The sequence below is a fragment of the Cynocephalus volans genome, chromosome 4 (assembly GCF_027409185.1).
Source record: "Cynocephalus volans isolate mCynVol1 chromosome 4, mCynVol1.pri, whole genome shotgun sequence".
In the NCBI taxonomy this organism is placed as follows: Eukaryota; Metazoa; Chordata; class Mammalia; order Dermoptera; family Cynocephalidae; genus Cynocephalus; species Cynocephalus volans.
Genome location: NC_084463.1, coordinates 80,978,021 through 81,005,089, shown reverse-complemented (window position 1 = coordinate 81,005,089; position 27,069 = coordinate 80,978,021). Strand labels below are relative to the sequence as shown.

General features: G+C 40.4%; 1 protein-coding gene across 2 annotated transcripts in view; it reads left to right on the top strand.

Moving 5' to 3' along the window:
* FAT3 (FAT atypical cadherin 3) overlaps nucleotides 1-27,069 on the top strand; it is a 484,546-nt gene that overhangs the window by 286,265 nt on the left and 171,212 nt on the right. For both annotated transcript variants that reach the window (XM_063095304.1, XM_063095303.1), the window contains exon 3: nucleotides 20,478-20,539. In XM_063095304.1, the coding sequence (XP_062951374.1) occupies nucleotides 20,478-20,539 (62 nt within the window). The remainder of the gene's footprint in view (nucleotides 1-20,477; nucleotides 20,540-27,069) is intronic.

The following is a 27,069-nucleotide window of genomic DNA, read 5'->3' as shown; positions in this document are numbered from 1 at the left end:
ACAAGGTCTTCACTGTTGGATCTAACAGAAACATCTCTATACCAGAAATGTATTTTGCAATGTTTCCAAACATTGGAAATCATGAGGTAAATACTGCTCTGCCCTTTGTTTTAAATGGTTGTCACTTATGATGGAAGTCTCTGGCAACCATATTGTTGTTTAGTCCCTGGTGACAAACATACCTGGCAGAATGAGAGCAGGTCTCAGTACCAATTAGAACCACATGTATGTATTATATATATCAGCCAGAACAATGGTCCCCAGCTCTTTGCCTCCTTGTGATCTCACCAGATGTAAGATTAGGAAGCTTGTTTAGAGGAGGATAACCATGGTGGGACATGATGAGAGGAACTGGGACATAATAAATTATCCTTGAAAGACAGAGGAGAAATCCGATGTTTGTCATTAAGTTCTCAAAGAGATGCCATGTAGAATAGGAGTAGATTTTCCTTTGTATTGCAGAAGGGCCAAACTAGGTTACATTATAGGGATACATATTTCAATTACTATAAAGAAGAATTTTAGATTCAGAAGTGAAGGACGACCTGTCATGAAGCTGTGAGAAAACCTCAGGTAGAGGTTGTTTTATCATTTGGTAGGAATATTTGTGTATTAATTCTGAGATGAACTCTAAAACTCTTTCTAACTCTAGGAATTATTAATTCTTATTCTGTGTGGGGTTATTACTAAAAGCCACTCAGTTTGATTTGGCTTTGGATTTAGGGTACTTTACTATAGGTCTTGGAGTCAGAAGTTCAGACCAGTTTTCCAAATTGATGTAAAAAGGGAATTAAATTGAAATTAGATTATTTCCTCAATTTCACAAGGCCACCTTAGTGCTCTGTGAAGAAGTTACAAGCTACAAAACTTTTTCCAAGCTTCATTTTTTATTTATATTTTAACTAAATATCCAATTATGTTCAATTCAACCATAACTGACGAACACCTGCTATATGTATTCATCCAACAAACCCCTATTGCATATTTACCATGAGCTATACTGTATTAGATACTGAAAACTCAGACCTTATCCAATTCAGATAAGTACACCAGCAATAATAGGTGCTTTCATATGGCACTCTGTGGATATAGAGAAGACTATATAAGTCATCTTGGGTGAGAATAAGGGGTTAGGGAGGCTTCCAAGTGGAGGTTAACTAATAGGCACTCAGATGCAAAGAAGGTGGAGACCTGATTTCTCTCCTCCAAAAGTTTGCAATTAAGTTAGTATTTTGCTGCCTAGAAAATGCCTAAATGTTCACAAGGTGCTATGTTAGTTCCTTATGTGTGGCACTTTTATCTTCTTTTCTTAGTTATAACATAATCACTTATTAATTCCTTTTCAAGCTAGTGTGGACTTTTGTACTGCAATTAAAAAAAAAAAAAAATCCCAGGAATCTAGAACAAAGATGGTCTCAAATCTGAAGACTCGTAGGAAACTAGGTGAGTGAAGGAGTCCTCCTTGACTTCTCCTGGCCTCTTCTCTACTTACGGACAGAAACATTTGTGGCCCAGACAAGGTGCTGGGTGTTATGGGGAAAGGACGGGGAATTAGGAGATGCTGGGAGGGAGCACTGTAATACTAGTGTCTCTTAACGACTGTGAGCTCCTGAGGTTTAGGACAAGGAAAGAAAGGAAAAGATGTATGGGTGTATACTGGAGTTAGTAAGTTACTACTGCATCTTTCTCCTCTACCCACCCTAACTCTGCCTGTTGGTTCTGAATTGTGTTACCTTACCTTGCTCTTTAAAGGCACAAAACAATCTAGAAACATAATTAGGACTTTGGAAGGAGCAGGATAAATGAGTTATGTTCATTAGGATGTCTTCGTAATTAGGACCTCCCCTGAGCATTAGAACTGCTAGGTTTTATTCCTTGTTCCTCCTCTGAAATTGATCTCTCTCTGTCTCAGTTTTCTTATCATTTTAATGGGATAAGAATGTGCGTTACCCTCATCATAATTTAAAAAGGTATCCTGAGGATTCATTTTCTCCAGCTTCAGTAGTCAAGAAATCTAATTCTCAAGCAGGAGGCATGAGTGTTATTCTCTTTGTGATCCTTGAGAAACATTTATCGTCCTTTTGCTCTACCGAGAAGCCAAATAAATGAGCAGTGAGGAAAACTTGTCTTCTTAGGTTCAGAGAGTGTCTCATCTGTGCAATTGGAAGAAGAAAACAGTTCCTAAATGTGTAGCTAGGTCATTTGAGACTCTGCTCTTTGCGACTGCATACTGGTGAGTTTCTCAGTGCAGGAGGAGGACCTGGCGTCCATCTCAACAGCACTGGAACTTAGAAGTCAATGGGTAGCAATTAGGGGAAATTTAAAGCATACCCAGGAGGCTCCAAAAGTAAATATTTCTCTGGGCAGATGTGTTATAGCTGAATTAACTGGGTGTTTGTGCAACTGCAATGAATCGGAGAGATAACAGTCTTTATTGCCTGTAGATGTACCCTGTGATTTCAAAATACAAGTGGTGTTAAATGTTCCCAATTGAGGTTCAGGCAGTTTGCTAAGCAAACCATTGCCACTGCCAGGTTATAATCATACTGCCTTAGGTTATTTGTCCAATTCTAAGTAATGAGGTTTCCATCGGCCTCTATTTGAGGTGTGTTTATCTTACGAGAGCTTGGGTCAAATTGAACTTAAATTTCACTTGATCGCACTCTTCGCCAAGAACTATTCTGAGAGGAGTGAAACACAAGATTCATTTCTCTCATATTATTCCTTGTTTAAAGGTTTTGCAGGAGAAAGCATGATCTCACCTTTCAGGCTGCTTCGGTAATTTGGGGTGATTACTCCAGCCTCTCCCTTTAGCAGGTGAGAAAGCTGTAAAGAAGATGCCGCTGCCTAGATGCTTTGCACTTTTCTGTTTTCATCCTGAGGCGTCAACAGGAGCAAACTTTTGTGAGCTCCCTGCCACTGAGAGAGGGTGACAATGTGTGTAGAGGTGGTGACCATGGGGCCAGAAAAAAGAAGCAGTGAATGCCTGCAAAGCATCTGCTTTGGCTTATGATCATTGTTGTGTTACCTTTGCTGTGATGCAATACGTTTAACCAAAATGAAGCCTGTTCCAAATGGGAGCTAGTTTAGTTTTGGCCCAACTGAGGCCAGGCCAAGGCAGGTATTTCACATGTGATCATCACCTGAAATGCTCCAACCTTCATGATAGATGCTTTATATGTATGACCATAATTTGTATTTCTAATAAGTATGTAAGGTTGGTATTATTTCCCACCTAATACATAAGGAAAGAGAGTCTGCTCAATGTCACATCGAAAGTAAACAGCAAAGCTTGGACTTCAATCCAGTCTGTTTTATTTTGGTCATCTTAACTTGAATGTGGCTGAGGTCTTCGTGATTGTCACAAAGCCATTTCACACCCAAAGACGTGAAATAGCAGGCGTTATACACAAAGGGCCACACCTGGAAAATTCCCAAAGGAGGTAAGGCTCCCTGGTGCCTAGCCTGGAAGCATTCTATTTTAATACAGGTTTGTTTAGTGAATCAATGAATGAGAATTTAAACTGGGTTTTGAAATAGGTAAGGTTGGGAAGAAGTAGATCTTTGTCAAAGAGGAGCTCTTTCATTAAAGAATGGCTGTAGAGTTTATCATTGCACATCCTTTTGTATTCACATTGAGGCCTTAAATAGGAGAGACTTGAATTGCTGTTTTATTTTTGCTGATAGTGAGACTTTTCTAATTGAAATTGATCTTTTAGAGTTGTCTTACTTGGACTCCCTTTTTCGTCAATTCTCTCAGCTGGTATTTACTAAAGCACAACTTACAGTCACTGTGAAAGGAGGGTTGGAGCTAGAACCCTCCTGGGATCTGATTACAAAAGGACAGGTTGGATTGGGTCTTTACTCAACAGGCTGCTAAAGACACGGAGTTAGGGCAGCTAGGGATGATGATAAATGGATGAGCTATGTGGTTAGAGTAGTCACTATCTCAGTTAAAGGTGCAGACACTGAGTCACAGAGTGGTTATGTGATTTGTGTGCGATCATAGAGTGTCTAAGGGGAGAAACGGATGTAGAGCCTTGTTCTCTGGACTCTGGAGCTTTCTCCATTATCTCCTGCTGCAATCTTTATTACCAAAAGCTATATTACCTTATCAAAAACAGAAGCAAGGTAAAAAATAGATAGCTGGAAACGTCTGCCTATGGACTTGCCACAGAACAGCCCCATTTATACAGATAGAAGAACAGACCTGAGCAAAAGGGACTAAACTTCTAATAATGACCTTTCCTAATAGTTGGTCCCTAAGGCTCCTGGGTTTTTGAAGAGGAATAGAATGTTCTAAGGTTTTCCTGAATATGTTCTGAGCTCTCTATTTTCAAATCAATATGTAATTGTTTGGTATTTACATTTGGGTAGTTATGTGAAATTATAAAAGTTGGATGTACTAGTAACTGTCTAAGAGAAGAGCAAGGACCACACTGAGTATGTGTGTTTGCAGGTGCTTTCCCACGTCTCCTCTCACTGCATATTCACTGTGGTCCCATGAGGCAGACAGGGGTATTCTCACAGTGTGGGTGAGAAAGCTGAATCTCAAAGAATTTGAGTCACTTGCCCAAGGTCACGTAGCTGGGAAGCAAGGGCTTGGAACCGAGCCTGGGTCTTTCTGATGGAGAGCATCTAGAAATTTTTAGAGGTAGAGTCAAGAATGGTACTGAAAACATCCATCATGAAAATTCAAATAGGACCAAAAGCATGCAAAATATTTACATGCAAGGACAGGAGAGCTTCAGCAACTGTTTATAAATATTTGGCATGTAGGCATTCGTTCTTTCATTCAGCACTCATTTTGTGAGGGCCTGCTATGTGCTGCAGCTCTTCTACGTGCCGTAAATATGGCTGTATACAAGACAGAGATGAAGCTCCTGTTTTTTATGGCTTACATCCTAGAGAAGGAGTCAGACAATAGATAACTGCACAAATACGCAAACAGGATAATTTCAGACAGATACAGTCAGAAGAAAATAAAACAAATAGGGGGAGCCTTTAGGCAGGATGATCAGAGAAGGGAAGGGTTCTCTCTGTAGGTGACATTTGAACTGAGGCTTATTTGATAAAGAAGGAAGTAGCAACCAAGACATCTGGGTAAGCCAGGAGGGAAGGTGGGAAGGAGAAGGATTTTGGCTAAGGGAAGGTCAAGGACAAAGGCTTAAAGCAGGAATAAGCTTTATGTGGTCAAGAAACAGGAAGAATTTCAGAGTAGCTGGAACCTGGTGATAAATTATCAGTACTTTGGTGAATTGAGTAGAATGTATTTTGGGTATAAAGACTTTGCTTTGAAGTGAAGGAGGTTAGCAGGAGAGAAAGTTGGAGGAGGACATAATCTAAGGGGAAAAGCCCTCAGGACGAAGTAGCAGACACCCAGATGGCGAATGTCCTGGCAGAGTTCTTAAGAGAAGCATGATGTTTGAATCCCTTTAGGGTCTTCTTCAGTTAACAGGGGCCCCACATGACATTTAATTGGATTGATCCTACCCCAGCTCAGTGGCTTGAGACAAAAACACTGCCCTTACACCAAATTTTCACTTTTCTGAAGCAGTATCGAAATCAGAGGGAAGGGAACGTGGCCCTAAACCCACTGGGAACTGAAAAGCAAGAGTAGGTTCTTATCCGAAGGTGCTTTTCCAATGAATGAAAGAATGAATGGCAGACAGAACAGGAATATAAAGTGTGAGGATGGGAAAACCATCCCTATGCATTTTCAAATATTTTGATTAAATGATGGAGTGATTTTACAGAAATAATGGAAGATAAGATTTAAAAAGAAGAGGAGTCTGTGTCCTTGTGCTTAAGAGTAAGGATTCTGGGGTCAGACAGAATTTAAAATCTTTATCACTTGCTAATTGCAAAATTTCTGGCAACTTGGTCTTGCTAAGACTCAATCTCCTCATCTGCAAAATGGAGATAATAGAATTTAGCAATTTAGTAACAGTGATTTAGAATAGATATGAGGGTTAAATGAAATTTTGCATATAAAGTGCTCAGCATACTGCCTGCTATACTTAGGGCATAATCAGAAGACGGCATTAGTTGTTAGCTATGTTAGGGAGAAGCTGGAGTTTTTAGAAACTTGTGATTATGTGAGAAAAACAAAAAGAAATCCTAAAGCAGATCTGGGTGTTTTTCAGCAGGGGCTTTACCTAATTGGAGCTAAGTACTGTGCACATGAATCTGACAAGGTGCTGCCTTCCCTGGGCCTTCCTTTCCTCGCCTGCAAACCAAAGTGGATGCCAGTGCAAGGGAGTAGCCATCTCAGTTTGCCCAAGACTGAGGGGTTTCTGGGGATGTGGGACTGAAACTTTCAATGCTAAAACCGGAACAGCCTTGGGCAAACTGGGATGGCTGGTCACCCTGCAAATGTGTTGCTTCTGCGAGTGGAGAGTGGGGAGGAAGCTCTATTTAAATGGTGTCCAGCTGATGCTCTTCTAGCATCCCCTACCCTGTGTTGTTAGGGTCAGATACTTGCTTTTAACGTAATCTTGATCCCTTTATTCTGAGGCTGATGGGAAAGGAGAGGAGACTTTCCCCTTTATCACCTACATGCTGTTCCGTGATGTATAAAAACATAAAAACCCTTTCATGTTAAAAGTTAAGAAAGCCCCTTGCAGCGCTGACTGATTGCATGCCAGTAAGGAGAAAGGTATTATTTTCCTTCATTCCCAACAATATATAAAGCAAAATTCCAAGGTTTCCCTTAAGGCCTCCTGAAGTAACTCGGGGACAGGGCTGGGGTCCTTTCTGCCTGTGTGCCTTTCCTCTCCCATCAGAATATGGTAAAATGTGCTTCTCCTCCTTGTCTTCTGGCAAACTTCTGCTCATTCCAACCCAAGAGACTCCTCCCTTGAAGACCCATGTGTTGTTAAAGGCTCAATTATGCTCTCTTGCATAATTCTACCTAAGCCTCTGACCGTGTGGCTCTAATTATTTATTCACTGACAATTCTCAGCATTCCCTGAAGGCCAAGTACCCTGGTGCCAAGCCAGTGGTGGGGCCAGAATTGCAGTTCATGTGATGTTAAAAACTAAAGCCCCAAATTCTGATGATACTGTGAAATGCTGCTTCGGTTAATGCAAAACCTTCCAACAACTTTCTTTTCCATCATAACAATGAAACCCGTCAATACGATTTCAAACCTTAGTCAAACTAGCTCAAGTCCCAGATTTTCTAGTGCCCGGGCATTAATGTGACTCAAAAGAATTAATATTACAGCAAAATTGAATAATTTTGTTGAGTGGGTGCTAAACTAGGTGCCAGTTCTGTGACCTGTAGCATGGACATGTACAAGTACTAATTATCCACTAATTACAACCACAGTAGCATTGAGCTCATTTTCACTGAGAATGAAAGACTGACACTGTGTTGTGAATGATTTAAAAGTCCACTCTCAGGCTCTGTGCAGAGCCATTTGTTCAGAAGATGCTGAGTTTCTCAGAGTGCAAAGAAGATGAAAATTTCTTTTAATCTGGGTAGGGTACTCATTTGGCTAGTTGGTTTTTAAATGGACACTTCTTGTGTACCTACCCATTATAAACCCTTAGTCCCAACAAAAGAAAACTAAGCTGCTGCAAATGTGAAAGAAGCATTTTGCAGCTGTACTTCTGGCCGCTTTCGGGACTGCCTGGGAGAGGGTAGAAGTCGCTCTTAGGATGACAAGTCAGAGTATGTAAAGAGAGGCAGAGGACCCTGAGCAACATGTGTGCCCAGCAGATCCGCCCCCAGCTGCAGCCCTGAACATGAAATGTGCCCAGGGTGTGCCCATTTCAGGTCTGCCATCGCTACTCCCATCCCTGAAATAGGAGGAAAACCTGAACAACCTTCTCCCACCTCTACCAAGGGAACCAGTAAAGGAAAACGAAGTAAATAATTGCAGTATCATAGTTACGGGCATAAACTTCAGAGTCATACAGATCTAGTTACTCCGTAACGGAACACTCGATAAATGATATGTGTTTATGTTGATTTTGTGGATAAATGTGGAATAAATAAGATCTAGAGAGAGATACTACAGCAGTCTTTAGGGCTGCCCTCCTCCCACCAGCCCCCCATACCAACCCCGATCTCACAGAGCCAGTATTTGCCCCCCTCTGATTTGTCCCCAGCTTTACTGACTCTTTCAATAATTCTCTAACTTCGTTGCCAGTTCTGTTTTTTTCTGAATAAGCAACTAAAATGTCACCTAACTCACCCTTTCCGTAAGGCATAGCTGATGTACACCCTTAGCACACTCCTTGCTAGATTCTTGGTGGCATTTTGGAAGATTAATGCATCAAACTCCAGCCAGGGAGTGTGGTCCTCCAAGGCCCTTTGACTCATCCTTCATTTCCGTATTCACCATGGAGTGCTTTGTGGGTCCAGAGAAATCAGACAGTGGCTGATTTTTGCAACCTCCCCCTTTCTATATTTTTTTTCCTCCCCATTTTTAAAACAATTTTTGGGAAATGAAACATGGGCTGAACCCTCTCTGACAGGTGACCAATCCTACTTACAGGTGACAGATTCTTGGATAAATAAAATAATTTAGTTAAGCACAAAGTAAAAACAAAAGAGAAATAAAATACATATTAGAGTCAAGAAAAACTCATTAGCATTGGCAATCTGCCATTTCCCCCCATTAACCTCGATTAACCACACAGACTGCTGACTCTGGCATATGATACAAAAAAACATGGCTTTTTATGAACCTGTAACATTTTATGTTAAAAACCCAAAACAATAATTATCACAGCACATAATTCCATTTTGCATTTATTTGGAAGCTTTCCCCAAAAGGCATGAAGCTTTTCCAAGCTGTAATATAAGTGCTAAGTCAGTATTCCCACATATATGGACCATTACCTGCCTTGGATGGTAGTACTTGTGTGTACCTGTGCACATACACTTACGTAAGCATTTCATTATCACTATATAATGTTTATTTAATTATATTTATTATATTATATTATTTTATAAATTATGTAAATAAATACATGGTGTGTTATATGTTTATTTAATTATATGTTATTATTATAGTGTATTCATTCAGTAGGCCAGTGTTTATTGAGCACCCTTCATGTGCTAGCCCATGTGCTAAGCATGAAAGATATAAAAATAAGCCTAGGCTCTTCCAAGGTATTCCTTTAATGGACAAGGTATTCCTTTAAGTGAGTAAAAACATGGTTGCCCTGGAGAGGCTACAGTGTATTGAAGAAACATGTAAACAGAATATGAAGTGATATAATTAGATTGTTTATAATGTTTTTTGTAAAAGAGCAGAAGGTGAATACAACTCCTCTTCCCTGAATTAATGTAACGCTTCTTCCAAGGAGTTATAAATGACTCTAATCCCTCTTTTATTTCCACTTATGTTTGTACAGGAAAAAATATTTTGTTAACCCTAGTGAGGAAGAGATTATTCACTCTCCCATAAAAATCACTGTGTTACAGAGGAAGAAACTGAGGCACACAACATCTTTAAAGATTTACACAAAGTCACTGTGTTATAAATGATTAAGGACAAATTTCATCACTCTTGAAGGAGATGGTACTTCTTCCCAAAGAACAGAAAGACAGTGAAATGTCACTAATTCACAGTCTCCTGAAGGAGGATTTTATAGCAGTTGAAAATGCAGGTTCTAGAATATTTCAGGAAACATACATTTACTGATATCAAATAAACATGTAAGGTTAATGCTACTATTAACATAGTGTTGCCGAACAAAAGACCTGCTTGGACAAATTCTAATGAATAGTTAGAGTGAATAGGCTATTTGCAATTAGAACATCAAAATGGTGGTTGTTAAGATTAAAGTGCTTTGCAAATGGTTTATCTTGAGTACGTTAAATATTCCCCTGAGACCTTTCCATCCTATTAATTTACCTAGGTAGTACAAAGGTAAACTTCAACGAGCTATGGAATATTACAAATTCTCAAATAGGTGGAATGAAAAATAATGAGATTTAACAATGTATATATCAATATAGGAGAAAAGGAAAAGTTTGAATTGTGTGAAAATTAACTGGAAAATGTGTGGCATTAAAAAAAAAGTGTTATCAGTCTTCTAACAACATTCAAAGCCTTCTATAACAAGTAATATTTCCCCAGATTTTTAAAATTGAGTTTTAAAACATTACTCCTACCTAAGAGGTCTTGTATAAGTTATAGAGCATAGATGATCTTAAGTTACCTCATGCCTACAAAGCACACATACATTTTCAAGACTTTGCACATTCTCTTGAGTAATTTGCACTTTATTCATCCATCTGATTTTATCTGTCACATGAAAACAGATGTAGAAACAAATTATTTTCAGTGAAATGATTTCTAAGGGAAGTGCAGTGGCTGTTTTCACACCTCTTGAGTGTGGCAGGAATTAAAAAGTTTATAGTGTTCATTTGAACAAACAGAAGGAAACTTCAACTTTTTGTTGCCTGGTTATTAAATTTTCAGACATTGTCAGATGTGACCAATCTAAAGACAATAGGTTTTCCTTTTGAATTTAATTAGAAATAGCACCCCAGTGCTCTTAGGGTTAATAAAATAAAATATAACGAACTGCTTTTTATAAATGCTGTGTTTGCTTTTTTATTTATTTATTTTTGTGTGTGTGTGACCAGTAAGGGGATCGCAACCCTTGGCTTGGTGTCGTCCGCACCGCGCTCAGCCAGTGAGCTGCCATCCCTATATAGGATCCGAACCCGCGGTGGGAGTGCCGCTGTGCTCCCAGCGCCACACTCTCCCAAGTGAGCCAGGGGGTCGGCCCGAGTTTGCTTTTTAAATAGCATCTGCTAAATGCAAGGCACCATGCTAAGCACTCTGTATTGTTTCTAACCAAGCCTATGAGGAACTTAGTACTGTCCCTATTTCAGAGATGATAAGACTAATATCAGAGAAGTTATGTAACTTCTCCTTGTTCATAAAGCTAAAAAATAACACACCCAGGATTTAAACCCAGGTTTTACCTTTTTTTGTTAAGTTTCTGTCCCATTCATCTCAGATGGAGATTTGCCATTTTAACTTTTTCCCACTTCTCTATCCGAATCTTATTCACCATTAAAGTCCCAGTACAAATGCAACTTATTCCCTTGTCTTTTCCATTGGAACAATCCAGCATTAATCTTTCCTTCTTCAGGACCCTCCGAGTTGTCTAGGGTGTGTATGAGATTGCACCTTGTAAAATAGTTATTCACATATGTGTCTATGTTTCTCACTGGATTGTTAGTCCCTTGAGGGCAAATATGGGGACTTGTGTCTTCTTTGCTCTTTGCAATGTACCTGTGTCCCATCGTGCTTTTGGGGGGAACAGTGAGCATGAGCACGGATGTGGTGTTTTACCTGGAGGCTCCTGGGGGCCAGATGGAGTAGGTGGAGAGTAAGGACATAGGTGGTAAGTGAAAGTATGCCAGAATGAAAAGAAACTGTAGCTAAGCTAAGCCAGTGTAGTAAGAGAAGACAGGAATTATGTGTCACATCTACAGTCAAAGCAAACATGACAACAGTGTGCTTTGGTCCTTTGCTGAAAGGATTCATAATAGAACTTTGTGGAATTCCAGATGAGGACTGTTTCAGGTGCCTCCATGTTATTGGCCTTTAAGTTCTTTTGTATTATAAAGCTGAGTGTTGCTTATGGTGGGAAAACTAGATCATTTAGATAAGCCAAATATTAACTACCAAAACTCCATCATCCAGAAGATAACAACTGTATATATCAGAGATTCTTGCCTTTAGCTGAATATAGAATCACCTAGGAGATTTTAAAAATCCCTATGCCTAGGCTTCAGCCCAGACCAAATAATTCAGAATCTCTAGTTATGGGACCCTGACATCAGTATTTTTTAAAACTTGCCGGGTGATTCCAATGCACAGCCAAGTTTGAAGACAAGCAATGGTCTAGAGCCAGGCATGTTACAATTTCTTGTGCATATAAATCACGTAGGTCTGGGAGGAGCCTATAGTTCTGTTTTCTAACCAGATTCCAGGTAAAGCTCACTCGTGATGCTCATGCATGCCACGGTCAGAGTCGCAAGGCTATATACTGTCCTCTTAATAGAATTTAACAATGCATGGATGAAGGGTTCTTTATCAGAGAGTCTTTAACAATTTACTTAAACTGTAAGCCTGTTTCCTTATCTGTCAGATGTAGACATTTTACGATTTTGAGTAAATTTTAAACAATTTTCAGTAAAATGTAGACATTTTACAATTTTTGAGTAGTAGACATCTTACAATTTTTGCTGCCTAAATGTCTAGAAACGTTTGAGGGGAATCTCAAGATGGAAAGGAAGCAAGGTTAGACCACTGAACACATGTGATGCTCCAGGCACTACTCTTGGAGCTGATTGTAAGAGTAATATTATTTGGGCATTTAGGATGCACAAGGAATCAAGCTAAGCGTTTTAAATTGATTATTTAATTTAATAAGATTAATTTTACAGATGAAGAAGCTGAGATTTAGAGAAGCTAAGTAACTTGCCCAGGGACATGCAGCTGCCTAGGGATGGCACTGGGATGGGAAGCCAGGCAGTAAGATGCTAGAGCCTAAGTATTGGTTAGTATACTGCTAACCAGTACACCTCACATTTCCCAGACCAGACAATCTCTATGACCCATCTGCATAGTGGAATTCAGATTGCCAACCACTTTTGCTTCCTTATTTTGATTATACAATATTCAGAAGCATGCAAAAAAAAAAAAAAAAAAAAAGAAATCTTGGCAGAAAGAGAAAGGGGGAGAAGCGCTCCATATTGCACATCTGAGCACACACATCAGTGGTATGTTAATGGTGCCTAAAGATGGCACTGTTTCATATGCCATCCTTAATATTGGCTTGCCATCTGCAGCTTAATTTCTCTGAAGCAATCCAATATGGTATTCAAGATTTAGCTAAATAGCTAAATAGCCTAGAGACTTCTTCAGGTGCATAAATGCCTCCTCATCTAGGCCAAATCAGAAAGCAGAGCCAGGGGCTCTGTGCAGTTGGGAGGGAGAGCAGTGGGGACTGGTGATGAGGAGAGGAACTGAGGGAAGAATAGATGGGACCAGGAAGCATCCAGGTATTCTGGTAGCACTAGGCATTCACACAGCATCTCTGGTCCTGACTGTATGAGTGTGTGCATGTTTGGGTGTTGTGGGGGAGCGGGGATGGATCTGTGTGTCAGGACCACAGGGCACAGGAGAGGTTGCACAGAGGAGAGGCCCTTTGGAAGGATTCTCCACCCTGCAAGGCCATCTTCATTACTCCCTCCCTTGTGGGCCCTGTCTTATCCTTCACTCTGACAAGTTGCCTTGACCCAGATGCCCCTAATCTATCTAGTTTATGATGGGTGGTGCAACAAGCAAGCAGGGCTTGCCTGAACCTCAGAACACTCCCTCCAGGCAGTAGGCAACCCCATCTTGTCAGCCAGGTCTGGGGAAGCCGCAAGGTGTGTGCCCACATTGACACTTTTCCACAAGCTGGCTTGTCCCCTCTGCTACCTGTAGTGGCTACAGAATCCTGAATCCAAAGGGGAAAGTGTTTCTGGCAGAAGAGTGCTGCCTGATAATCCCTGCTGCTGAGTCAGGATTGGGAAACGCCATCCACTAGGTTTCAAAGAAAGAAAATAAAATGTATCTTTTACAGAAAACCATTAGCCATGAACCACATTGACCCAAAGTGTCTTCAAACTTTGGTTTAAAATGCACCCTCATTTGGTTTAAAATGTTACAGTTTTAAAGCTTCTATTACCATCTTGGAAATCACTATTTATGAAAAAAAGTCCAACTTGAAGGCATAAGCTCCAGAGGTGATTTCCCTTGTCAAATTTTCTTCAAAAAATTTAATATCAGCATGCTCAGTTGAGCAACTTCAAATCTTTACACCTGATGAAACAGCCCTTACTTAAGAAGCATTGTCTGATGGGGCCAGTTTCCAGAATCCTTTTTTAACACCCTCATAACTGATATTGTAGCTTCTGGTTTTGCTTTTTTTTTTTCTTCTTCTTCTTTCTGGTTATTTTTTCTTTTCAAATATCAAATAGTCTAAGAACACACGTGACTTACTTTGTTTTTTAATAGACCTAATACACATCTTTACTCAAACTTTAATTCTTCCTTTCATCCTGAAATTTGCATGTATTGGGTGTTTATTTCATTCCTCTCCAAATTTAGTATACAGCTCTACGTCCCTGTGTAAATACTGCAGGGAACATTTTAAGGCTCCTTAATGAGCTGAAAAGAGAGATAGAAACAGGTTTCTAGAACTCAGAATCTTGTGGAAGAATATCAAATGTGGGCATTTTTTTTCCTACTTAAAAGCACACAATTATAGTGAGAAATATGCCTATGGATATTTAATTTTCTGTTGATTTTGTGGCTTTTATTTAACTAGAACAGAGCACCCCTTTTTCGTGACTGGCTGTCCCCCAGGTCTTGTACAGCTGGGCTCAGGACCATTGAGAAGAAAGTGAGGTCCGGCAAGAGAGCAGAGAAGGAAGAATATGATCTCTGTATAATGTTTTTTATATTATTGTAGACTCCTCACACTGAGAAAAAGGCTTCAGGACATTCTTAAATGAGGAAACTGAGGCTGAGAGAAAAGACATGATTACCTGTAATCTCATAACCAGTTACTGACAGAGCCAATACTGGGACCCAGGTCTCCTGGATCCTAGGCAGGTAACTTTGCCAACACTCTGCCTCTTCTGCTAGGGACACAATGAAGATTCTTCAGAATTAGAGTCCCTTGGTTTGAATCATGGCACAGTCAGTGGTGACCTTGGGCAAGTTATTTAACTCAGTTACCTCCTATAAACTGAGTCAAAATAGTTCCTATTTCTCTGAAATTTCAGGATTGAAGGAAAAACTAAAGTTGAAGTGGAAACATGTATTAGGTCAGCTTAAAAAAAGAAACAACTAAGTAATGTGTGTTCTTAGCCTATATGGAATCTGAACTTTTGTGAGGTTAAATGAGATTATGTATGTAAACTATTTAGGATGGCATCTGCACATAATCAGTACTCAGTAAATGTTGCATACTATTATATTATTATCTTCCCACCTTTTTTTCATAAATCATGTAGAAACTAGGATGTGGTAGAACCACAGAATGGCCACAAAGTCCTGTGCATAAGATTAAAGATTAAAAATCTTTAATATGTAGCTTAAAAATATTTTTTTAAAAATAAGGATATTAGGAATGGCTCCAATGATCTCCAAAAATTGGGAAAACATAAAAATTATTCAAGTTAATGGAGAAGAGAATTCAGATGTCTCCCATGCTTTGGGACGGTTGCAACCACTCTTTATAACACATATTGAGAGTTCTGGAAGACTGAACCCACATCATCCTCATTCCAACAAGTTTTGCTTGGTACCTGCAATGTGCCAGATTCTATGTTAAACACTGGAAGCACAAGATGAATAAGATCTGTTCACTCTCCTTTTGCTTGTGTCCTATTAGGGAAGACTGACTCTTTAACACATAATTAGAGCAAAGTGTTGGGTACTATAAAAGTAGTATTTATATATTCACAAAATGTGACAGGCACTGATCTAGGTCCTGGGACTTAACTAGCGAACTATACAAAGTCTCTGCCTTCCTGAAACTGGTCTAGAGATCCAGACAATAGATGAGTTACATGCACTGTACTGGATTATGAAAGGTCTGAGAAGGCTTCACTGAGAAAGGAACACCTGAACTGTCTGGAAGGAAGGTGAGAGGTATACCAGATAGCTGGGGATAGGCATGGAAAAATAGTAAGCCCAGGAAATGGGCTGTGAAAAACAGAGAGAGCAAGCACTAATTGTAGCTCATAGGGCTGATTATTCCAGTTGTATGTTTTAATACCAAACCCAGCTCCAACTGTCTTGGAGAATTTTGCTGAAACAGCTAACACCTACACTTCTTCAAGTAGCACTTAAAGAAAATGTGAATTCCGTGGCCATAGATTACACAGCTGTGATCCAGGACACCCCCAGGGAGAAAAAACTGGGAAAAGATTCCATCCTTACAAGCATCCCTTCTCTGACCATAACTACTTAGAAAATTTTGAGTTCTCTTTTGTACAAGCAGCCACATTTTCGTGCTCAGGCTGTTTCTCAGAGAGATGTCATTAGATTCTCCCAACTCCACAACCAAAAAATCAAAAGCAGCCATTTTTAAAGTAATTGCATGGTTCCAGCCATATGCTCCGCACCCCCACCCCCACCGCCCTTACTGAGTATCATTCATTTAGGACTGGCGTAATTCCCCTCCTAAATTGGAGGTTTGCATATGTAATTATATCAAATGATGTGTTTGTTTATATCTCCAAGCCACATTCAAAAGCTTGCCTATGATTTATCTTTGAAATTCAATTTCATTATGTCAATCCCCAATTTACTGTGCCCAGTGGGTCTACAGTCACATGTGTGATGTACACGCCTCTCTCTTGCATAGATTACAGAACAGGGTTACCTTCCCCAATGGTGAGTCAGAATGGTTGCAGAGGGAGGTCGTTCTGCTTTATATTCTTCTCCATTCTAAGGCGCAGATGCATTCAGCTATAAGAAAGTTGTTAAAAATGAAGGTGCACGATTGGTAATTTTAACTAATTCCTCTGGGCTGTGAGGGATGGCTCACTGCTTACACTTCTGACTGTAAGAAACAGCAGTGCTGCAGAAGTGCCATAGCTCATCCTAAGAACGTACCTTTAGAGGGAAGAAAACTTTTGCCCCTTCTTTGTTTAGCTGGCCCTGGCTTGATAACAAGACCTGTTTTTCAGTGCAAATAGCTACCAGTTGTTGCTTTAACCCCAAAAGTTTGCTGTTTCTATGTTCTAGATTACCAGGAACAAACCTGATCTCTCTATTTATTCCAAACCCTCTTCATGCCTGATTCCTAAACTAACTCCTTCCTCCCTCCCTCCATCCCTTCTTTCCTTCATTCAAGTGTTTTTAAGTATTCACCTTTTCCAAACATGAAAGACTTGTTAAAACCTAAAAGGCAGCGTTTATGATTCCTTACTGATTTTTTAACAGCTTTTTTGAGATGTGATTTACACACAATAACATTCACCCACTTTTAAAGTATAAAATCCAATGATTTTTAGAATATTTACAGAATTGTGTAGCCATCACTATAATCCGTAATTTTAGAACATTTGCATCACCTCAGAAACCTTGTACCCATTAGCAGACACTCCCTTTCTCCCTCGTCTCCTCTGATCTCCTACTGATTTCCACTTTTAACTTGGTTTTTTTTTCTTTGCCTTTTACCTTATTATCTGTGAAAATAAAGGTGGTGAAGCCCAGAGAACTGAAAACTGTAGAGGTTTTCCTGCATCTTTCCTCCAGGAACAGAAACTGCTTGGCTTTCTCACAGCCCCAGGTGTACTGCTGTGTAGTTATTTCAGTCTTTTCAGGGAGCCTGTTTCTTTCTCTGTTGGCTGGTAAGTATGTGAGAAACACATCGTGGTGGCAGGAGACCATGCTGCTCTCCCTGTTACACGTGGGCATTGTGAAAATAAGAGAATTTCCTAAGGGATTACCTAAGAATCATCAGGAGAGGAAGCTGACCTCTGCCCTGAGCAGCCACACCACAATGGGCTGTGGCCTCGTGACCCCGGGTGAGGAGGACCTACAATGACAGGAGAGTCCTCAGGGGAACAGAGGGCAAAGGGGCCCCTGGTCTTTGTGCCCAGAAGAGCTGCAGACCAGCAGCAGGGAGTAGGCCAACAGACCTTTCACCCATTTATGGCTTCATTAGAACAAATATTTCTCATTCCCATTGTGACCTCTAACAGAGGATGCCGCAGCAAGGAGGTGGTGAGCCCAGATGGAGGCCTCCCTTCTTTGTGAGAAGACAGTTATTCCTGTCTTGCAAAGAGCCTCCGTGACATATGACCTTGTTGAGAGAAAGGCCTGAAAATGAAGGCGTCAGATTTGTGTGTTAAATGCCCACTGGGTCAACCACACAGAGCCTTAGTCAATACGAATCAGAGAACTGAGTTCCCCTTCATTCCTCCTTTAACACCCCCATCCGCCAATGCATTCACACATTATGTCCATCTCCTCCTTGTCCCTGCCACACACACTGAGCCCTGTGGTCTGATGCAGATGCTAGAGCAGCTCAGTGTATTTCATGCTTGGATGTGGCTGGGCAGAAAAATTAGTGTCAATGAGAAGTCATAGAGAGATTCAACAAAGGATCGTGGAATTGGATAGACCCTTTCTCTTAGAATTGGAGAACTCTCTGAGGCCTCATCCCAGGAGATTCTGATATAGTAAATGAGGGACAGAGTGGGAGGACAAAATCTCTGATTTTTTTTACATTTCTTAGGTGATTCTGATGGGCAGTAGGAAGGGGAGTGACCGATCCTCTCGCTTGAAACTCTTCTGGCAGTCTTTTCTCTATGATCTCTGACAGCAGCTCCTCCTTAATGGAGTGCCTAGAATTGCTCCGTTCATATAGAGGAGCTCTGTATATGGTTTAAAATGAATACAAATGTCACTCACACCTTCCCCATGCAAATACACTTCGCATACACAGAACAATACCCTCCTAAATAAACACATTCTAAACCCGTCGCAAAACTGAGGATTAGGACATAATTGATCTCTTCATGGCAACTTTTGGTAACTGAGCATGAATGAGTTCCTATTCTTTGTTCTAGGCAGGGAGCTAGGTGGGCAACAGACCTTAGAATCAAAAGGCGGGCCCTTCCCAAGAAGGAACTCTATCATTCTGTCTAGTGGGAACCTGCAGAGATGGGGACAGAGGATTATAGTCCAGGGTGAAGAGTGATGATGGTGGGGTGTACTAGTTGTGGGGGACGTATCAGATGGACACCTAACCCTGTGGGTGTTGCACAGCATGGTGAATATAACAAACGGTAGTGTATTGTACATTTCATAATCACTAACCGAGTAAATTTCAAATGTTCTCACCACAAAAGATAAGCATTTGAGGTGATGGATACATTAATTATTCTACATGGTATTCATAATCATAACATTACTTTGTACCCCATAAATACACACACACAACTATAATTTGTCAGTTTACAACATAAAAAAAAAAAAAAGAAAAGAAAAATCTGTGGGTGAAACAGTGGGGTGGGGCACATGGCAGAATGAATTCATGAAAAGGCAGATCGTTTGTACAGTGGAAACACAGGCTTCCCCCGTGGGAGTGTCAAGGTGGAGGGGAGGGGCTGACTTGTAAGAGACATGCTTCCTTGAGTAGGATATTATTTTGAAAGCTGTGGAGAGCCAGTTAACCTCCTGTTGGTTCTTCTGGGCTTTCTCTGAAATCTGCGTACTCCCACCTACCGCTTCTGTATAAGACAGAAGAACTTGTGGTTGGGAGCTCCTCCGCAGACCCTGGTGAGATACCTTTTTTATATTTCACATACTTTGCCGGTGTTGAGAATAAAGTCTTCATATGATTTTCTTTGTTCTTACCTTGCCCATCAGAATATACAGGAAAATAGCCCAACCCATATTCTCTTCAGGGACATTGTGCAATTGAGAAATGGAAATAAATTTGACCTCTTCGTTGCCATTAAACAATAAGAATAAGAAAATCTCGGGGCCGGCCCGTGGCTCACTCGGGAGAGTGTGGTGCTGATAACACCAAGGCCATGGGTTCGGATCCCTATATAGGGATGGCCGGTTCGCTCACTGGCTGAGCGTGGTGCTGACAACACCAAGTCAAGGGTTAAGAACCCCTTACTGGTCATCTTTTATAAATTAAAAAAAAAAAAAAAAAGAATAAGAAAATCTGCAAAAGACAAATTGGTGCAATAAGCTAGGAGGCCTTGAAGGTTTCATCTTCTCGTTCCATTTTCTGTGTCTTTATACTCAAAGGAGTGATTTATTTATGAGAAACACAGGGGAAAAGATAGGCGATATTCTCCATGTGGAACTATTTTGTGTAAAGATTTGAACACATAAAGCAAAATGCTAAAATTACAGTATGAGATCTTTGGTGTATGTAAAAGTTGTCATTAAATTTGAAATAATTATGTGTACAAGTAGTTATTACAGAAAATAGCCTTCTTTGTCAAGTATAACAAAAAATTATCTAAGCATATGAAAGTTAATAAGAAAGTGCTATTTCATAGCTTGAATCTAATCAGCATCAACAACCTATTAATTTAGAGTTCAAGAACTCTAAAATCTTTAATGAGGTTGCTGCTGTAGAATTTTAGTCATATGCAAATGAATCATTGAAACTCCTCATTATCAGAAAAACAATGGTCCTTTAGTGAGTTTTTACATTCCCAAATTGATTACAATACCTCAATTGTGGTAGGCAGACCTGAAACAATTTTTTCAAGTTTTCTTCTTAAATTTCATTTTGTTTTAAAAATAATTTCTTAGACCATTCCAATTGTCTCTGGGGGATTGGGGAGTTACTGTTCCCTGCCACTTTTGCTTTTCCTTTAACTGGACTTATTTCCCCATGCTCAGGAAGCTATTTGCCCCAGATATTTAAAAGTCAAATATTCTCATTTCTATACAGGTCTGATTACGACAACTTCGAGGAAATTGGATCGAGAACAGCAGGCAGAACATTTTCTGGAGGTAAGCGCACACAGGGAACTGGTATTCATTAAAAATGACCTTTGTGAAACTTCTTTAACCTTCAAAGTAACTAGAACTTTAATATACTTGAACAGTGGGTTTCAAAATGAAGATATTTCTCTTGGGGTGGTTGGTTCAGAATTTGGAGATTTCTGGTGTATTCCTCTCAACACGCCCCTGTGTGCCGAGCAAGGGTGGAAGAGCAGCCTCCACTTCAGGCTGAAGACAGGCAGGTGTTGTCAACATCTTTGCCTTGACTTCAGGCCCCTTCGTTAATAATCAGAAAAGAAAGTTCAGGAGCAGAACTTTGTATGCCATGGCGGCCACAGATGGAGCAAGAGAAACAGCAAAATGCCGCAGTTAAAGCGAAGTGCACCATTTGTGCAGTGCCCTGCCCTCCTCCTCATTCCTTTTCTTGGAGAGAGGGGAGAGGAAGGGAAGCCTGCTAGTTGATTCACTGCCCGACATGACTGTTTCTGAAACCATAAAATGTACTCCTATAATTCATTAAGACAGAAACAGCAGCAATATAAACTCTAAGAGCATTATTTCTGGAGAGAGAAAAAACCACTATAAGGAAAAGGATGAGAACACAGATAGGAAAGAGCTCTGCAGAACATTTTTTCTATAGGTATCAAGTATCTTTATGGGGAAGCTTGGAGTCTGAGTAGCATGTGTGACACGGTAATTTAAGTGTGACAATGTGATATCGAATGGGTGACAATGCTTAGAACTTGGGGCTTTGTTAAGGTTTTATAATGTGTCCATGCTTCTAAAATGATTTTTTTAGTTTCTTAAGAACTACTTACCAGAATTCATTGCTTCTCCTGACAAACACACACACACACCCCTCAAATCTTATGATAGAATCTGTTCTGGTGTCCTCTTTTAAATCAGTTTCACCAGTAACGATTTATTTAAAGAACAATGGACTAGAAGACTGCACATGTGGGTCTTGGAGCTGTCATGCGATGATTAGCTTGAAACCTTGGATGATGCTATTTAATTGCCCTGGACCTCAGTTTCCCCTACTGTGAAATGTGGCAAATGATTACTATTCTATGTACCCCAAAGGATCACTATTAGGATCAAACCTCACATTTTGTATCAAAGTATTTTTAAAACCCTTAAAGCATTACACGTAATAAAGGATTATTATTATTATTATCATGCAGCATGATGATCATTATTTTAAAACATTGCTGTCATCTCACAAAGATAAAAGACTCCATGCTGCCAAAAAATAATTATAATAATTCTTTTTCCAAAATCATATTAACGGTCTGCAGTACCTACCTAGTCTAGAATTAGAGCACATTTGCCGGAATAATAACACCTTATGTTATATTTATGTGCTTCTTTCCTTTCCAGAACAGAGTCCAGGACACCTGGAGAGGCTGTGTTCTCAGACAGTTGAACCCATTACCTGTCAGCAGGGAGAAGGCAGGGGGTCTCATTAGCTGGGGAATCTGGCTGAGATCACTTAAGCCTTGTCCCTTGAAAGGTGGTGTCACCAGGGGGTGTATGGAACAGAGTGTGATTGTTACAGGGTGGAACAATGGGAGGGAAAAGAGGCAAGAGTGTTTTTCAGGCATTTGAGTTCACTTCCCAAAAGAATCCTTAATGGCTTCACATCCTCTATAGACTTACATAAATACTGAGTAACATTTTGGTACTTTGGACTAACACAAGACTGGAACCTAGAACATCACTTCTCAGGACCTGGTATAATTTGCATAGGGAGGTAGGGTATAATAGCAAGTAACAACCTCATAGGGTTGTTGGGAGATTAAAATATAAAATATATGGAAAATATTACCCGGCGCTAAGTAGATACTCAGTAAAGTGTAGTTACAGTCATTGTGACTTTAATTATTATCATATGGTGACAGAATACCTGAACCCTCCTAAGGAGTTAACTTAGAAGGGATAAGGGTGATAGGAAATCAGGTTAGAAAAGTAAACAGAGGGGGCTGTAGTACAGACTCTGAATTTTTTCCTGAGGGCAGTGGAAGGCCATTAAGTAGGGATGACAGGAGGTGACTGCCATTGTTTGAGATCTCTGGCAGCTCTGTCTGGGCAGAGGAGGGCTGGGGAGGGAGGCTATGAGAGGCTTTTATAGAGATCCAAGGGAAAGGCAATGGTGGTTTGGACAAGGGTGAGGGCAGTGGTCAAGAAGGGAATTATTGTCTAGCATGAGTACAAATCTCATCATGATTCCGGCTAACAAGCAGTACACTGGCTTTTCTAAAGTTTTCGTGGTAGAGGTTGTAAAAACTGTAGGTCATCTGAATCCTACCAACTTGCCCCAGAGCACACCCCATTGCCCTGCCTGGCTCCCAGGAGCCTTCATGACTTGTGCTCTTTCAGTTAGTAAGTCTCCTGCTAGGGCTTTCTAAACCTGGGAGACTCTCAACCTTCCTCTCTCCTTCAGTCCTCAATCTCTCTCTCTCTCATGCACACTTCCTTGCTCTTGCTCTCTAAACTGCACAATTCTTGGCCACAATGTTTTGTTTTATTTTTTTTGTATAACATTGCTGAGACTTTGAACAGCATTCATTTCTTTTTTATGAATGGATTATGGAAGGACTATTGCTTTAACTTAGCCCTGCAAAAAAAAGGGTAATATAATATCACTGAGAGTACAGAATAAAGTTCTCTTTTGTACACAAATTTTCGTAACTACTGATGTATTTTGTGAGTTGTAAGGGCTGGGTGTGGGTAATTAACCTCCTGGAGAGTCTTAAATTGCCAAGATAACCTTATGCTTCTCTTAGATTGATATTAACCTGCTGGCTCTATTTCATTCTTTCCTTCCCAATAAAGTAAGATTGTCTCTTCTTGAAAAGACCCATTTAGAAGCTAACCTGGCAGATACACCTCTGAACAGGAAACCAGAAGAACATTAATGATTTGTTTGTAGCTTGCTGTCCCCGTGATAGAAGGCACTTTAGTTGTACACTGCTTGCACTCTGTATATTTGTTTAAGATATTTAGCTTGACCAAGTATGGTCTTCAAGGGTTTTTGAGTCTGTAGAGCATTTGCCTCAAATCTGAGATTCCAAAAGGAGGGTTGTCATTATCAGACTCCAAATGACTTGCTAAGGCAGCAAGAGCAGAAAAGAATTGCAGGAAAATTCACATGTACAGCTTATACTTTTTTGGTGAATTCTAAGTGTTAACTCTTCCCTGGTGTGGTAGTCTGTTACGTGAAAATATTGGCCTTATCTTCTCTCCCTACGATAAAATGCAAAAATATAGAGTTTTTAGCTCACTTATTCAAAGTCATATGCATTCCCTGATAGCTAGTTATGATTGTAGAGGAGGTGGAAGGCTAATCCCAGCACACAGATGCGGAGAGTTGATATTGGACATGTAAACTGAATAGCGAATTAACATTTTAGCTTGGTGGCTGTGACTGTAGCCCTGATTACTTCATTATCAGAGAAGGCAGCTGTGAAATGGAGAATAAATACACTTACTCTTTCTTGTATAATCACTGGTATAGATTGTCTTCTCACCTGTGAGATCTTTAAGCTCCTTATGGGTGGGAAACTTGATTGATCAAGATATTGAATGGAGGTGGCGTGGGAAAGCTTGGATGTTAAATTCAGGCAGGCCTGATATTACATTTCCGGCACTGCTCACAGAGCTTAGATGGGGACTGCCTTTCCCTCATCTGTAAAGTGGGGATAACGATTCCTACCAAAGGGTTGGTATAAAGTATGGATGAAATGACAGGTCGAAGTTCGCGAGATGTTGTCTGTTAGTACGTGATCCGTGAACACCAGTGGCTGTGGCAGCACAGCTGTCTTAGTCATTCTGTCTTCAGAGCATCTAGTTCAGCACCAGGAAACAGGGGGCACCCAATAAATGTTAGGTGGATGAATGGTTGCCCTGAGACCTTTATTTCACTCCTAAATGAGATCACAGAGCGGGGAGTGTAGGCACACAGGAAAGCGCATTGGATTAGAGACAGAAAACAGGAACGCTTTACCTCTTTCCATCTGCATGAGCTTTGCCAAGTTAAATGAACTTTAATCCTCTTTTTCCTCATCTGTAAAATGGGACCCCACCTGATAGATGAACTATCTGGAGGTCCTGGCACACAAACTCACCCATCATTGCCCCTCCCTCCTACCCAGCCTTCCCCTTCCCCTTGTCCTCATCACACATGTTCTCAGTTCCCTCTTTTTCTGTACTGGCTCCCATAGTTTGAATAGCTTACAGCAGCTCGATTATTTTTGAAAGATATGCCTACTTAAATAATCCTATAGTCCTGGTTTAATTATGTGTGAATCTTTATCTTGCTTGCTGAGAGAGTTTTATTTTTCCTCCCTTTTGATCTTGAAATGCTTCTCTGTTCAGGGCTGGATGGTTCTGATAAAAGTCTCCCAAAGAGAACACAGAAAGTAAATTATTTGCAAATCAAAAAAGATGACAAGGCCCTGCAAACATTATAAAGACAGCGAACAAGAAATTATGTTGTATGTGTGCATATAACTTGGAATAACCCAGAGAATGTGGTGAGACTTTATAGTGAAGTCGATATAAATAACATGTTACAAAGGAATATGCTAGATCTGTAGGAATATATAATATTAATATCTGTCCTTTTAACAAACTCATCCATCATCCTCTCTATGATACAACTCATGTGACTGTTTTTTTCTTTCTGTCTGAAATTATCATCCCTTCTTACAGTTTTATTTTCTCAGGGAAAAAAATACTGCTCTTCAGTAAGCTTTTATAACATTTCCTTCTGCCTTAGGATGCAAATTGATTTCTTTAGTGAGCACATATCCTTAGTGGTTTCTTACTTTGGTAAACACCTGCTATCGAAATGATGATAATTTCTGGTGGGGATGAATTGCAGGTCCGTTTCAACCCACTAAGTAGTCCATATTTTCATAATTTAACTCCAAGAAAAAAATGGAAGCTTCTCTCATTAGGCACTTCTTTCTGCCACCCTCAAAAAACTCTTTAGGAAGTATCAGTAGGCCCTCACAAAAAAACTGGTGTGTCCAGGCATAAAAACAGCACCGTGTAGCAGCCATCAGCCTCAGATGGGGAGGTGCTCACAACTTCTGTGTTCCAGAGCTCCCAGGAGAGCACCACATGCAATAATGCCCAATAAATACCTTGTCACGTGGCTGCCAACCTCTTCCACCCTCCCCTTCCATTCTCCTTCCATGACCACCTTTTCTTGGGCCACATAGTCTTAGTGTATCAACAGTTGCTCACATTCTTAGTGTATCAGCTTCATTAAAGCTAGTGGAAGTTCACTCTTTCTGTCTTTTCTTCCTTTCTTAAAAGCTTTATCCAATGCCTGAGCCAGAGACAAAGGTTCTGTTATTGGAGTTAGTGTATTTTTCTCACTGGACATTTTTTTCTTTGGCTTCCATTTTAAGATAGACTAGAGTACAGTACAGATTTTGTACGGAGCTACTTTGATTAGCCGCCATCTTGGTATTAAGAAGCTATTTTTCATTCATATCATTCAAACTGTTCTCTCCCATTATATAGATGGGAAAACTGAGATCTAGAAAAGACTGGAGAGAGAGCCAAGGTCACGCAACCCCTTCATAGTAGTGTCCAGTATAGGTCTTCCTCTCTTTATAGAACAGATACAGCCCTAAACATCCGTCAGCATATTGAAATATGGCAAATTAATCATGTTTTCCCACTCATTTTGATAACAGATTAGTTCATGTGTCAGGTCAGCCCACCCTCAAGGGTCAGTTCCTGCATATCTAAAAAGAGGAGATTTTCTCTTATGCTCTTTGGTTATCCATTCATCATCCCGTCTGCTGGTCCTCAGAGCCTAGTGCTCTGCCCTTTGCTGCCCACCCAGCTCTGGACAGGACTTGCTCTGCTGCTGGGCACTGCCCAAGCTCCAGGACAGAGTCCACCTGAGAGGATGCTATGCCCATATTGTGGATACCAGCTTACAGCAGAGAATGACTGTAAAGCAGATACTATGGGCTGAATTGTGTCCCTCACCCAAGAATATTCATGTGTTGAAATCTTAACTTCCAGTGCCTCAGAATGTGACTGCATTTGGAAACAGTCTTTAAAGTGGTTATTAAATTAAAATGAGGTCATTAGAATGGGCCCTAATGCAATATGACTGGTGTCTTTATAAGAAGGGGAGATTTGGATAGAGCCATGTACAGGGAAGACCATGTGAAGACACAGGGAGAGGATGGGTTTCTACAAGCCAAGAAGAGGCCTCATAAGAAACCAGCCCTGTCAACACCTTGATCTCAAACCTTTAGCCTCCAGAATCATGAGAAAATAAATTTCTGTTGTTTAAGCCACTCAGTCTGTCGTACTTTGTTATGGCAGCCCTAGCAAACCGACACACCAGGTGCCAGACTTCATTCACTGGCCTGTCCTGCCCCTCCTCACACCACCACCTCACAAGGCTGTATAAAGGCATCAGACTTTACTAAGAGACTGGAGCAACTACATTTACAGAATAGGGGAGTACAATCTCCATCAAAATGTGACGATTTCCATGCTCTGTG